At 38.3% G+C, this 13,027-nt stretch overlaps 1 protein-coding gene across 1 annotated transcript in view; it reads left to right on the top strand.

The window, feature by feature from the left end:
* Nucleotides 1–13,027, top strand: part of DCDC1 (doublecortin domain containing 1) — a gene marked incomplete at both ends in the record, with an annotated part of 271,836 nt that overhangs the window by 138,587 nt on the left and 120,222 nt on the right. Inside the window, 3 exons of the mRNA XM_083357546.1 lie at nucleotides 1,430–1,564; nucleotides 3,465–3,583; nucleotides 4,232–4,292. Of these exons, the coding sequence (XP_083213672.1) occupies nucleotides 1,430–1,564; nucleotides 3,465–3,583; nucleotides 4,232–4,292 (315 nt within the window). The remainder of the gene's footprint in view (nucleotides 1–1,429; nucleotides 1,565–3,464; nucleotides 3,584–4,231; nucleotides 4,293–13,027) is intronic.

Genomic DNA, 13,027 nt, shown 5'->3' with positions numbered 1-13,027 from the left:
TTAGCTATATTTCTGTGGAATCTGAGAAATTCAGAATCAATTCCATTTGTTTGTCATATAAACATCTTGGAAATCTCATCCTGAATATTTTTTTTTCAAATAGCAGTTGAGATTTTACACAATGTAGGAAGTATTATTATTGTAAGTGAATTGTTTTTTTTCTATTTTCTTTTTCTAATCCAAATATATGTGAGTAAAAGTTCCAGATATAAACACCTATTGCCAGGTATGGCTACATAAACATTTAACGGATTAATCAAAGGATGTTAATTACTGGTTACTAAATCAGATGGACCATTTCACTTATGACATAACACTTTCCTCTACTGTGCAATATGATCAAATACATTTAAACACAAGATGGAAGGACTTATGCATCCAAAGAAGTGATAGTTGATATAATTATTTACAGTATACTACTGTTACCTCCTTGCTCCACACTCCTGGGAACCATAATATCATCTGAAGCTGGGTTAGAAGGATATGATGTTGCTTTCTTATGCATTTTTTCCCCCAGGTAATATCCAGCATTGTATCTCTTGAAACACAGCATGGTATTAGTGCTGGATAGCAACCTCAAATAAATACAAAGGAACAAGATTTCCTCCCCAGTGCACCACAAAATCAAACATGATAAGATTAAAGCCAGTGGTGTGACTAAGAGGACACAGGGACTTTCAGCAGGAGTTATGTACATCATAATACTATCCCTCACTAATTCCAACTATAACAATCTTCCACACAGTTGTGTTGCCACTGATAGCAACATAAAATGGAGAGGGCAAATACATGTGTTGCTTTAAGCCCCTCATCCTTTTGTTGGGGATTAGTTCCCATTGTATAAGAACTGTGGGGTTTCTTGTCTCAATATTATTGCAGCTGGCTAACAGGTAATATCAAATTGAGCATTCTTTCCCCATAGTGTGCTTGATACCTTGAATATGCCTCTGTGAAATGATTGCTAGCTCTGAAAATAAAATTTAGCTTTCATACATGACTTTCAAAGCAGTCAGAAGATCTTTGAATAGCCTCTCCATTACCCCAGTATAAACCTGTAATGTAGCTCAGCGATTTTACTATTGTAACGTCACCTGATTTTCCAGTCATATTTAAGTGGGTAGACTTAATTCTATGCACATTTTTAGACTTTAATCTAGGAACAAAATTGTAGGGGAATTTGCCTTTGAGCAGCCAAATATAAAAAAAAACCTGTGAATTATTTGACAGAAGTATGTAGAATTTAAACTGCTAAAAATTAACAACGTGACAGCATTTTTTAAAAATCATACATACAGTATAAAAATGCTTTATTTAGATTGTTGTGGGATAATACCACATTGTAATTAATAAATAGGTTGAGTCTGATCTATTGTTACCTTCACTGCTATCAAGTAAAAAATTTAACATCAAATTCTCTTATGGCATGCAGATTGATCCCCAGATGGTTCTCCTCACGTCAGTTACCATAGAAAATATAAGGAAAGGCAGTGCCAGAAGAAATCACTGTCAAAATGCAATAGACACAGAACATTGGCCTCTTTCAAATGTATGGCTCATCACAAAGGTACTCCTGAAAAACATTTAATAATGTGTTCCTAATTCAAATGTTTGTTATACATGAGTCTCTGTGGAAGACAATTGACATCTAATGCATCGGGATGTCACTGTGCAAATAATATAGATTATGCTCTGTACATTGGTGGGATTCAAATATGTGAACAACCGGTTCTCTGTGTGGATGCCGCTTCCGGAAGTCTGTTCTGGGCCTGGGCAACAAAAAATTAGCTACCAGTTCTGCCAAAGTGGTGCAAACTGGCTGAATCCCACCACTAGTTCTGTACTATTTTTCTAACGATATCAATGTGGCTTGCACCAAAATCTATAATGTTTTTTTGAATTGTTTCAACAATTCTGTATTTCATTCACCTTTTATAGAGTAGCTATTCAAATATATCCCACTACAAAAAAGTGGAAAAATCAGCTAAAATCAGATTTTAAAATGTGAAACAATCACTGTTTTTTTCATTGGTGTGCATGTAAATTTTATAAAGAATTCTATATAAATTATTACTTTATATAGAATTAAAAGTATTAAAGCTATATGGTGATTTATAGAAATAATTGTTAACACTTGACATCAATTGATTTATGGTAATTGCTTGATTTGTTGAAAACAATAGACAGTAAAAAGACAGTAAATTTTGATGGAACTCAGATCACCAAAGTCCAAGGTAATCTTGTCTTGGCAATATCTTGCATAAGCATGTAGCTGTCACTGATTGTGAATTGGCTCCACTCACCTACCAGTATAGGCAGAATTTTAACAGAAATCTTAATTTTAGTGATACAAAAATGCTTCCTTACAGATTACACCAGGTTTATGTAATAGTAAAGATGAGTAATTGCTGGGTAAAATGATGACATGGAATGCCAGCATTATCCTACATCACAGGTGTCAAACTCGCCACATCATGTGACGTGGCACGATGTATCGTGACTTTTTTTTTGCATTGCTGGAACTGGGGTGGGCGCAGCCTCTGCATGATGCAGTTGGCCCTTGGGCTGGCAGTTTGACACCCCTGTCCTACATCATTACGAAATACTTCAAGGAAAAGTTCCTTAGGCATAATCCTGTGTATCTTCAACCAGAGAATGTACATCATAATAGAAAATTAACCTATTAACAGCAGAAGATAAGACACAAATGACTGCTTTGCTGTATGAAGGGCAACACTAGGAATAAACTGTGAGAAGAATCCAGATAATCTTCCTATATAATTTTAGTAGCAAATACCCCTTTGTTATAACAAATATTATAGCTGGTACTGAATACTAAATTAATTATTTTTACCTCGGGGCAAATCCTAGTGATATTGGTGGAACTTGCTGGCAAATCTAGATTTAGGATTGGAGCTTCAATTCCTAAAGGGGAAAAAAATCAATTAAGTGATTGCACTTACAACAGTTATCTTATTGCAGAACTACTGCTGTTATTTATTTAAACAGATGTGGTTATAGATGTTTAACCAACATTCTTTTAGATTTGAGATAAAACTTTAAATTGACTCAGTGACTATAAATGTGTTGCAGTCTTTGCAGTTCACTGAACTTTTTTCCCCGTGCATACATATTTCAAGTAAACTCAGTAGTTATAAGTATGGCAAGTGACACGTTATGGACCCTAAATCACTGCACTGTGAAATATGCAGAGGAAAAAGACAAATGAAGATATCAAGGGTCTGTTCTATTTTGCACTGAACTGTAAAATGCCACCCTTGTTGTACAGAAGATCACTGATTCTGAGCAAGGCTCATTGACTGCTAAGTTGCGGATAGTGTTTCAGTTTTTCCAACTGTTAATATCCCGAGTTATCCAGGCATAATGACCTCTCTATTTGTAACACATTGTTGAATTTTCTGGTTCTTTTCACTTATTCATACCCCCTTTCCCCCATTCATTGAAAGGCTGGGAAGATTGTAAGTCGAGCTATGGCACAAGGCAGTCTGTCTGTTGGTCATCCAATCAGAGCTATGATGCAGGATGGCACACCTCTTGAGGGCTATAAATTAACCCTGCAGAAAAGGTACTGATACAATATATTCTAAAGATACAATTATTGAGATGAAATGGAATGTTATCAGATGATCTGCTTACAGATGTTATAATTTAATGGAGAATATACAGTATGTGATCTAAATTGTATTTAAATAGCCTCTAAATTATATACCCTTATTAGATATTAGTTTCTAGAAATATTTTAATCGTCTTTGAAAGTTCGACCTGAAATCATTGGAAAACAGTTTGTTATAGATTTGTTTCCTTTCTGCACAGAACAGAATAAGGACTGACAATCTTGACAATGAATCTGAAATATGCCTGGTAGGCAAGTCGGCATCTTAGTGAATAGTCTACAGTTCAGTCATGGATCATTTATATGCTTTTATTTCATTTACATCTCATATTTCCTCCAGGGAATTCAAGATGGAGTAATAGTTTCTTTCTATTTTCATAATAAATTTGTATGAATAGAATTAATTTGTTCAGTACCATCTAGGCAGCTTTATAATGTCTTTCCTTCTCATTTAGAATATAGTTCACTAATTGGAACAATACAAGCAAGTCTGATCTGTTTTATAAATAAATCAAAATTAGGGCATATGATGTGAATTGTGCTACAAATAGATTATCTTTGTGGTTTAGAGATTTCTTAACTTAAGCATTTTTCTTTCAGAGACAAAAATAATATATGTCAGTACTGGGAATTTGGAAATGATGGTTCTATCCATTCTAAGGTGTGTATATATTTAAATGCTATATTAATATTAGCTATTTATTCTTGCCTGGAATCGATTAATGTATGTATAAGGCATTATTGAAAGTCTGTTTCATGAATAATTGAAATGTTATTTTTACTTTTGCATCATTTTGTTCTCTACTTGGCTTCTAAGAATACCATAAAAGTATTTTATTAAAATATTCCTCATAAACCTCTGAAGCTTGATATTTTCACTTTATTGATAATGTTTGCCAGTGGTGGATTTTATTGTGTTTTTAAAATCTGCTCAAGGTATGTTTTAATTTTCCAAATCTGATTGTATCCAAAATTATGTAATTTGATCTTTATGAAAAAATGTATTCTAAATCAAGCTATTTATAATTGTGTAAGCTTATTGTAAGATACGAGAAAGAAAAAGGAATAAAAATCATGGGCAATGTCCATCTTCCCATTTCTTAACTCCAGCTGAAATCTGGATATTAACTGTACCCTAATGTGTGCCTGTGTGTCTGTGTCTGTGTGAGTGTGTGTGTCTGTGTCTTATAAATGTATTTATGCACAGACATAGACCAAAGTACGATATACAATGCAACACAATCTATGAATAAAGCATAATATTAAAATTATGGCTAATAGTTTTTGAACATGAAAGTGATCTATCAAATTTTATTTATACCCAGACTTTCCTTATAGTTGTCATGATTGAACAAAATTTTGCAACTAACAAAACAGCAACCTGGTTAACAAGGAGAAGGAATATTATTTCTTCTATGTTATAATGGAAAACTCAACAAAACATGCAGTGTAGAATTGAGTATAACCCCTGTGCAAAGAAAAATACAATCTTGAAAGGCGATCTCACCAGGGTTCACCCTTCAGAACCGTTGATGGAGAAGCATTAAGGTTGGCAAATGTATTTGCTGTTCTGAAGAAGAAGAGAGGACATTATACATGTAACTAGGAATAGGACAACTTCCATTCCAAAAATTGCTCTTACAATGGACTGAAACTCTATACGTATTGTATTTGTGTGTGTGTTTGCTGGAAGCTAAAATGTAAAAAAGAGGGCCATCCCCATAATATAAATAATAATTTCCGATTAGAACTAATTGCATATAACATAAAATACTCTATGTAAAAAAAAGTTGATCTCTGATCTGCATAACCCAACCACTCTTTACTATACCCATAACACTGAACACAAAGAAACACATAAGTACATATGCACACATATCCTTCTCCTTTTTCCCAATAGACAGAAAAAAAAGAGAAAAATCAGGTTGGAGAGGTGGCGAGGAGAATGAATTATTTCACTGGAAAGAGAAAAGCAGGGACCAAATTCAATGGAGTTGTGGCAAGGGGAAGAAAAAGAAAAGGGAACTCCAGTGTTAAAAAAAAGTTGATCTTTACTGGACAAGCAGCCTCTTCTAAACCATAGACCAATCTTGAAGAGATCCATGTTTTTCAGTGTTGCCAATAAATGCCTAGGTTACAAAGATTCTGCAGGAGAAATTTGAAAAGGCAAGATGGTGCTTATAGGATGATGATCAAATAGATGTACACACAGAGAGAGAAAGTAGGGGGGGCAGGGTTTGATCATGATGCTATAAGTACCATCTTGCCTGTTTTAACTTCTCTTGCAGAACCTTTGTAACCTAGGCATTTATTTGTTTTCTTTTTCTATTCTTCTCAGTGAAGATGATCTCCCTAATTCACAGGAATTCCTAGTCAGTGATTATAAGACTATACCAGGGGTGGGCAAATTTGGCTCTTTTATGACTCGTGGACTTCAACTCCCAGAATTCCTGAGCCAGCATGGCTGGCTCAGGAATTCTGAGAGTTGAAGTCCACGAGTCATAAAAGAACCAAGGTTGCCTACCCCTGGACTATACTCTCCTTTAAAAACCCATCCCATATCTCAAAACTTTCCTGTGTATTGTATAACCCACACAAGAGATTTTGGGTGACCCAGGGGGCAATTTGTGTGATCATGCGATCAAAAACCTCTGAGCAGACTTTAGCACTTGTAAAGTGCTTTAATTGGTTTTATTTGTACTGAGTAATGTGTCATGAAGTCATTGATTGTCCTCAGGGTTATTGCTACTGATCTAGAGAACAGGCCCAGGAATTCTAAATTTTTAAATTTTCTAGTATTTTATTTATAGGCATTCACAGCAGGAGCAAGGGAGGCAATTGATGAAACATGCTTTGCGATACTGCTAATGCATATCCTATCCCTGATGTGCTTGCATGTGAGAGGAGTGTGAATGGGAGACTTCTAACCTGGAATGTAGGAGTATAGATCTTAACTAAGGTATTCTGATCTTGCCAAGTGGTTTGATCAATACATGCATGGAAGTGAATGGGAAAGTTTAATTAGGAGCAGAAGGGCTAAAATCTATGTCAGACTGTCTGAATTGGAGTCATCTGTGTTGTTCTAGAAACCTATGAAAGTAGGAATTCATAGACTGGTGATAGTTACAAGTTATGTTCCAATCAACAATAATATTGAGAGAACCTAAAATGAGTATTAAGATAATTATGCATTTTTTTTAAAAAAATTAAATCTATAATAAAAGAAGAAACCCAAATAACCAAATAAAAAACTAAATGACAACAGAAAAAAAATCAGGAATATAAGCTCAGTTTAGAAGTGGTTTATTGACAAATAGTGCTGTAATAAAGTACAAAGGGAGGCAGAGAACCATTTGGGCAGGTGCACCCCAGCTTTGAAAAGTAACAGGGAAGCAAGGTCTTGGTTTGAAAGCTGAGTGCAGCACAGGCAGTTTAGAGTTCAATTCACAGTCAAGCCATATAACACAAATGCAGCACAGGTCCATAAAAAGGGAACCGCAGTGACAGAAAGATACTATAAATGTGGCCCATGACAATCGAGGAGTCACTCTGCGGGTTCTTTGCTTTCCAATGACTGGACACACGGAAGCGTAGCAAATCTTCACACAATGCTTTATTTCAGCAGACACCTTCCCCAATAATAGATGGTTGCCCTTCACCCTTCTAGGACTTTCAAAGTGATGTTGCCATGTAAGTGTGCCTTTAATACTCAGTCCTTGAATACTTACTTCAAGCAAAAGTCTGTAAATCTGTAAAGTGGCATATAGCCTTCACCTCCTTCCAAAAGATCTTATACTAGTTGGGTTGTACCCTCTTAGTATGATTATTCCTCTTCTAGTTGCTACCAAGCTCTTAGCAAAAATCCAAGCAGGAATCCCAGCAGGATATATTGTTCACCGTAGCTAGTGTTCCTGGCAGTAGACTGATAGTCCTAATGCCTGCTTGTAATAGTTGCCAAATTCCAGACTTCACCTCCTCTTCTCCATCTTCATATATTTTCATCTTTTTTCTTCTCTTCCTACTGCTACCCATTTCTGCTTATCTAAGCTAAGGGCCTGGATGGGATAAGGCTGTCTCTGGATGTGACCCCGTCCTTGAAAATGTCAGAGCATGGCTCAGTTATTACAGGCAGCTGGAATTCTGGAATGGATGCTTGTGAGTAAAACAGCGAGCGACTGAATTAACATATGAGGGAAATGGGGATGGGAACCATTTCTGCCTGGCTGCAGCTATTTTTCCCAACTTCATTCCCTCTCAGTCACACACCAAAGAAGTTAGTCAGCCAGTGTGGATCAAAGGGCAGAGTCAAGGAACAGAGCGAGCAAAAAACAAAACACAGGAACACAGCTCTGAGCTTAGTGAGCTGTTTCCAACAGAGAGGCCATTGCTAGTGGCAGTTCTTAAATGATGCAGGTGTGGTTCTGTTAAGCACGGACATCTTTGATTCTCAAGGAGCTGAGCTAATTTGCCTTTGCTTGGCTCTCTGACACTGCCAACATGTCCTGAGGCTGGGAGTCCTGTCAGCATCCCACCCCTTGTCACTTGAATCCTCTCCTACCTCCTCCTGCTATTTGTTAAGACAGCCTGAGCTGGTTAATTGAGGTTGATAGTTCAGCCTCCTCAGACCATAACATAAAGAAACATATAATGTAAGTGAACACAAGTCTGGCTATGATTAAACCTGACAGGAGAAACTGCAGGTAAAACTCAAAGGAGTGAAATGATCAACAAAGGAACAAAACAAAGAAAATCATCTTTAAAGAATAAAGAAATAAAATACCCAACTCAAAAGGTTTTTTCAGCATTTGCATCTTGGACAATAGCATGAAAAAGAATAGTTTGCTGTCAAAAAATACCAATAACAGTTACTATTCTGCTATGTTACACAACAGGAAGAACTAAATAATTTTCATTAGGGAAGCTAGGAAGTAATGTAAGGTGATATAACCCCTATCTCTGAGTTTCACACTGGTATGTTTGTGTGTGTTTGTGTAATCACAGATGCATTAAAGACATTCTGTAATTCTGTTGAAACAATTGCAATAACACTTTCCAAGGAGATGATGCCAATAAAGGAAGAAACACCCTACTTCCATGGAAAAACTAAAAATTGTACTACATTACAGGATTACATACCTCACTGAATAGTGTTTTCCTTTAAAAAAACCAACCACCACATGAACTATAGTGAAGGAGTGGAGTGCTGTCATAGAAGCACATCAATAAAGCTGTTGCAGACAGGAATGAAAAATTAAAGGAATTTAAGCTTGGAGTTCACAGAATGCCAGAAAATGGGAGAACTCTAAGCTGTAGCTGAAAGAAAAAGGAAAGACATAGTAATTCTTGCTGAAACAAAGCTAGAATTTTTATTTAATATTTCCTGCCTCAGCAGATAGAGAAATTTTATAAGATGGTAACATTCATATAGGGACGCGGTGGCTCAGTGGGTTAGGATGCTGAGCTTGTTGATCAGAAGGTCGGCAGTTTGGCGGGTCGAATCCCGAGTGCCATGTTACAAAGTGAGCACCTGTTACTTGTCCCAGCTTCTGCCAACCTAGCAGTTCGAAACCACGTAAAAATGCAAGTAGAAAAATAGGGACCACTACAGTGGGAAGGTAACAGTGTTCCATGTGCCTTTGGTGTCTAGTCATGCTGGCCACATGACCACGGCGACATCCTCAGACAAGTGCTGGCTCTTCGGCTTTGAAACAGAGATGAGCACAGGCCCCTAGAGTTGGAAACAACTAGCATGCATGTGCGGGGGAACATTTACCTTTACCTTACCTAACATTCATATATACACATGCACTAAAAAAAACACCTTTGCATAGGCATCACTTCACTTAGGAACAGAAAAAAATAATCTTCCCTCTGAAGCTTGGAAACTCAGCGGAGTTACCAAAAAAGCAGAATGACAATGCCTCCTTAACAAAAATTACCAAGAACAAATCAGAAATCAAACAAAACTTGATAGAAGAGCGGGTGCCTATTGCCTTAAATAACTTAGTATGATTTCGTAGTTCTGGAAACATTAACATAGGGCAGGGGTTCCCAACCAGGGGTGCGAGACAATATTCCAGAGTGTGTGAAAACTTGGTTTTTCAATATTATAGTGTATATGCATAATTCATTGCCATTATTTTGAACTTTTGTAAGGGGTGTGAGAATGTATCAGAAGCATTCTGGGGGTGTAGGGTATAGAAAAGGTTGGGAGCTGCTGACTTAGGGAACTGTTCTTTACTACTTCTGTCATATTTTCACCAAGACCCAGCAATCAGTAATGTAAAAGGGAAGAGTTGAGCAAGAAGTCTGTGTAATACAAGTAGTTCTCAACTTGGAACAATTCATTTAGTGACCTTTCAAGCACTGAAAAAAAGTGACTATGTTTCACACAACTGTTGTAGCATCCCCATGGTCATGTGATCAAAATTCAGATGCTTGTCAACTGACTCATGTTTATGTCAGTTGCAGTGTCCCAGGGGTCATGGGATCACCTTTTGTGACCTTCTGACAATCAAAGTCAACAGGGAAGCCAGATTCACTTAGCAGCTATGTTAACTAACTTAACAACTCTGGTTATTCACTTATCAACTGTGGCAAGAAAGGTTGTAAAATGGGGCAAAGCTCACTTAACAAATGCTTCACTTGGCAACATAAATTTTGGGCTTAGCTGTGGTCGTAAGTCAAGGACTAACTACAGTGCTTTTTTCAAATGCACATTCATAGAGATATATAAACCCATTCCTTTAGAATGCCATGCATGTTAATATTCAAGAAAAATGATGAAAATGAAGTAAAAAATGTTAACAATATTGATAAATAGTAAGATCATAGATGAAGAGGATGATAATGCTGAGTATGGATGTGAGGGTGAAGGTAGGAGGGTGATATGCACTCTGTTGCAAAGAATTAATGTTTGTTCAATGAAGTGAAAATAGATATGCATAAGAGAATGTTTCTGTCTACCTTGTAAGGAAATGAAAGTGGAATAAGAATATATATATATATATATATATATATATATATATATATATATATATATATATATATATATATATATATATATATATATATATTTTCTGAGGTTTTCGCAGGTGTTTGTATGTGGATCTTTGGTCATTCGGGTTTTTTCCCCGCGTAGAACTAAAGGTGTAGGAGCAACGTTTCGACGGAATCCCATCCGTCATCATCAGGCTGGTGGCTTCAGCTTCCTTCTTCTGGGAGAAGCATGTGGTAGTGGCTGTTTGTTCCTCTTTTTTAAACTGCCAGAGGGGGTGTGTTCTGTGGGTGGAGGTGTGCTCTGATTGGGTGGGGGATTAAGTGTGTTCTGATTGGGTGGGAGTGTGTTTTGAATGGTGGGTGTGTTCTGATTGGGTGGGGGTGTGTTTTGAGTGGATGGGCTGGTCTCAGCTGCCAGCCTTAGACCTGAGCTGGTGAGTTGTGCTGCTTTTGTTCGGCTTCGTGTTTGTGGTGGTGCCATGTTTCCATAGTGGGTGTCAGTTTGCTTATTGTGTGGTTTGGAGGGGTTTTAAGTGGCTGATGTTGCAGCTGTAGTTAGGTTTCTGTTTTGTGGTTGTGCCTCGTTATCATTGTGGGTTCGGATTTGCTTTTTGAATGGTTGTGTGGTGGTGATGTCATGTGATGTTATCATGAGTTTGGGTCTGGTATCATTCTTGGTGGTTGGGACTCATCTGTCAATCAAGGCGGGTTTCCAAATGGCTGGTAGGCGAGAGGTATCATCTCGTTTGTTCATGCTGTGGGGACGTTTTTCTATCTCAATGGCTTCTCTGATTATTCTGTTGTTAAAATGTTCAATTTTGGCGATAGTTTTTGTTTTTTTAAAATCAATTTCATGTCCCGTGGCTTCAAAGTGTTGGACCAGGGATGAAGTTTGTTCTCCCTTTCTGAGTGAGTTTTTGTGCTCTTGCGTGCATTTATTCTTCTGTTGGTCTGTCCGATATATGTGGTGGGGCAGGTGGTGCATGGGATTTCGTATACTTCTTGGTTTTCTAACCCAATTATGTCCTTGGGGTTTCTTAGGATGGTGGATATTTTTTTGTCTGTGTAGAATGCTGTTTTGATGTTGTGTTTTTGGAGGACCTTGCTGATTCTGTCTGTGGTCCCTTTTAAGTATGGGAGGAGGGCTTTGCCATTTTCTTGTTCTCTGTCTTGGGTTTTTGTGGGTGTCCCTCTTTGGATTAAGTTGGTAATCGTGTTTCTTTGGAATCCATTGGCTGTTAGTACATTAGTGAGAATGTGTAGTTTGGTTTTTAGGTGTTGTTCATCAGCTAGGTGTTTTGTTCTGGAGATGAGTGTCTTGGCTACGGAGTTGATCTGTGCTGGGTGGTGGTGTGAGAGTGCGTTCAGATAGCGGTTTGTGTGTGTTTTTTTATGGTAGATAGTGTGTCCTAGGGAGCCGTTGGATTTCTTGTAGACTAAGACATCAAGGAAGGGAAGTTGATTGTTAGCTTCTGTTTCCATGGTGAATTGTATTTTGGGGTGTAGGCTATTGAGGTGTGTGAGGAAGTGATCCAGTTTCAGAAAATATTTCATTCCTAAAGGTGACATCAGAAGAATACTGCTAAAAGCGTATACTCTACTTTTATAATGGATTCACTCGGAATTCTTATTCTTACTACCTGCACTTTAAAAAAAAAGAAAGCAAGGGGATGCTGCAATCATTTCCAGCTGTTCCTTCTTAAAGAAATGGAAGGGCAGGACTGTCAAAGAATGTTTGAGCTGGAGGAAAGGTGCTGCTTGAAGGGGTGGTCATCTGATAGGTGTTATAGGCTAGTTAGCCCCATCAACCAGAGGTTGCCCAGCTGTACTATAGCATATTGTGAATTTGACATTAACTCATTAAATGGTACCGCCCCAGACGCTTAATGGATCCCCAGAGGTTCCAGGCGGCGCTGGGGTCCCCACCTGCCTCCCTTGCTCACAGCTCGGCAGATGCCTTAGTGGAAGCCTGGGAAAGGACGGCCACTGAGGCTCTTGACCGAGTTGTACCCCTGCGGCCCCTGACCCGGTGCAGATCCCATCGAGCTCCATGGTTCTCTGCGGAGCTCCGGGAGATGAAGCGTCGGAGACGGGGCCTAGAGAGCGGTTGGAGGTCCAGCCGATCCGAATCCGACCGATTGCGACTAAGAGCCCACATTAGGTCTTATCTCGCTGCGATAAGGGAGGCGAGGTCTAACCACTTCGCCACCCTTATCGCGTCCGCAGATAATCGCCTGGCCGCCCTGTTCAGGGTGACTCGCTCCCTCCTAAATCAGGAGGTGAGAGAGGATCCCTTGCAGGGTCGTGCCGAGGAGTTTAACCAGCATCTGTCAGACAAAATCGCTCAGATTCGGACCGGTCTGGACTCTGACTGGGCAGAGTCTGGCGATCAGGACA

This window comes from Vipera ursinii (assembly GCF_947247035.1).
Source record: "Vipera ursinii genome assembly, chromosome: 1".
Lineage (NCBI taxonomy): Eukaryota > Metazoa > Chordata > Lepidosauria > Squamata > Viperidae > Vipera > Vipera ursinii.
Note: the sequence above shows the minus strand (reverse complement) of the source record. Positions and strands in the feature narration are given on the sequence as shown.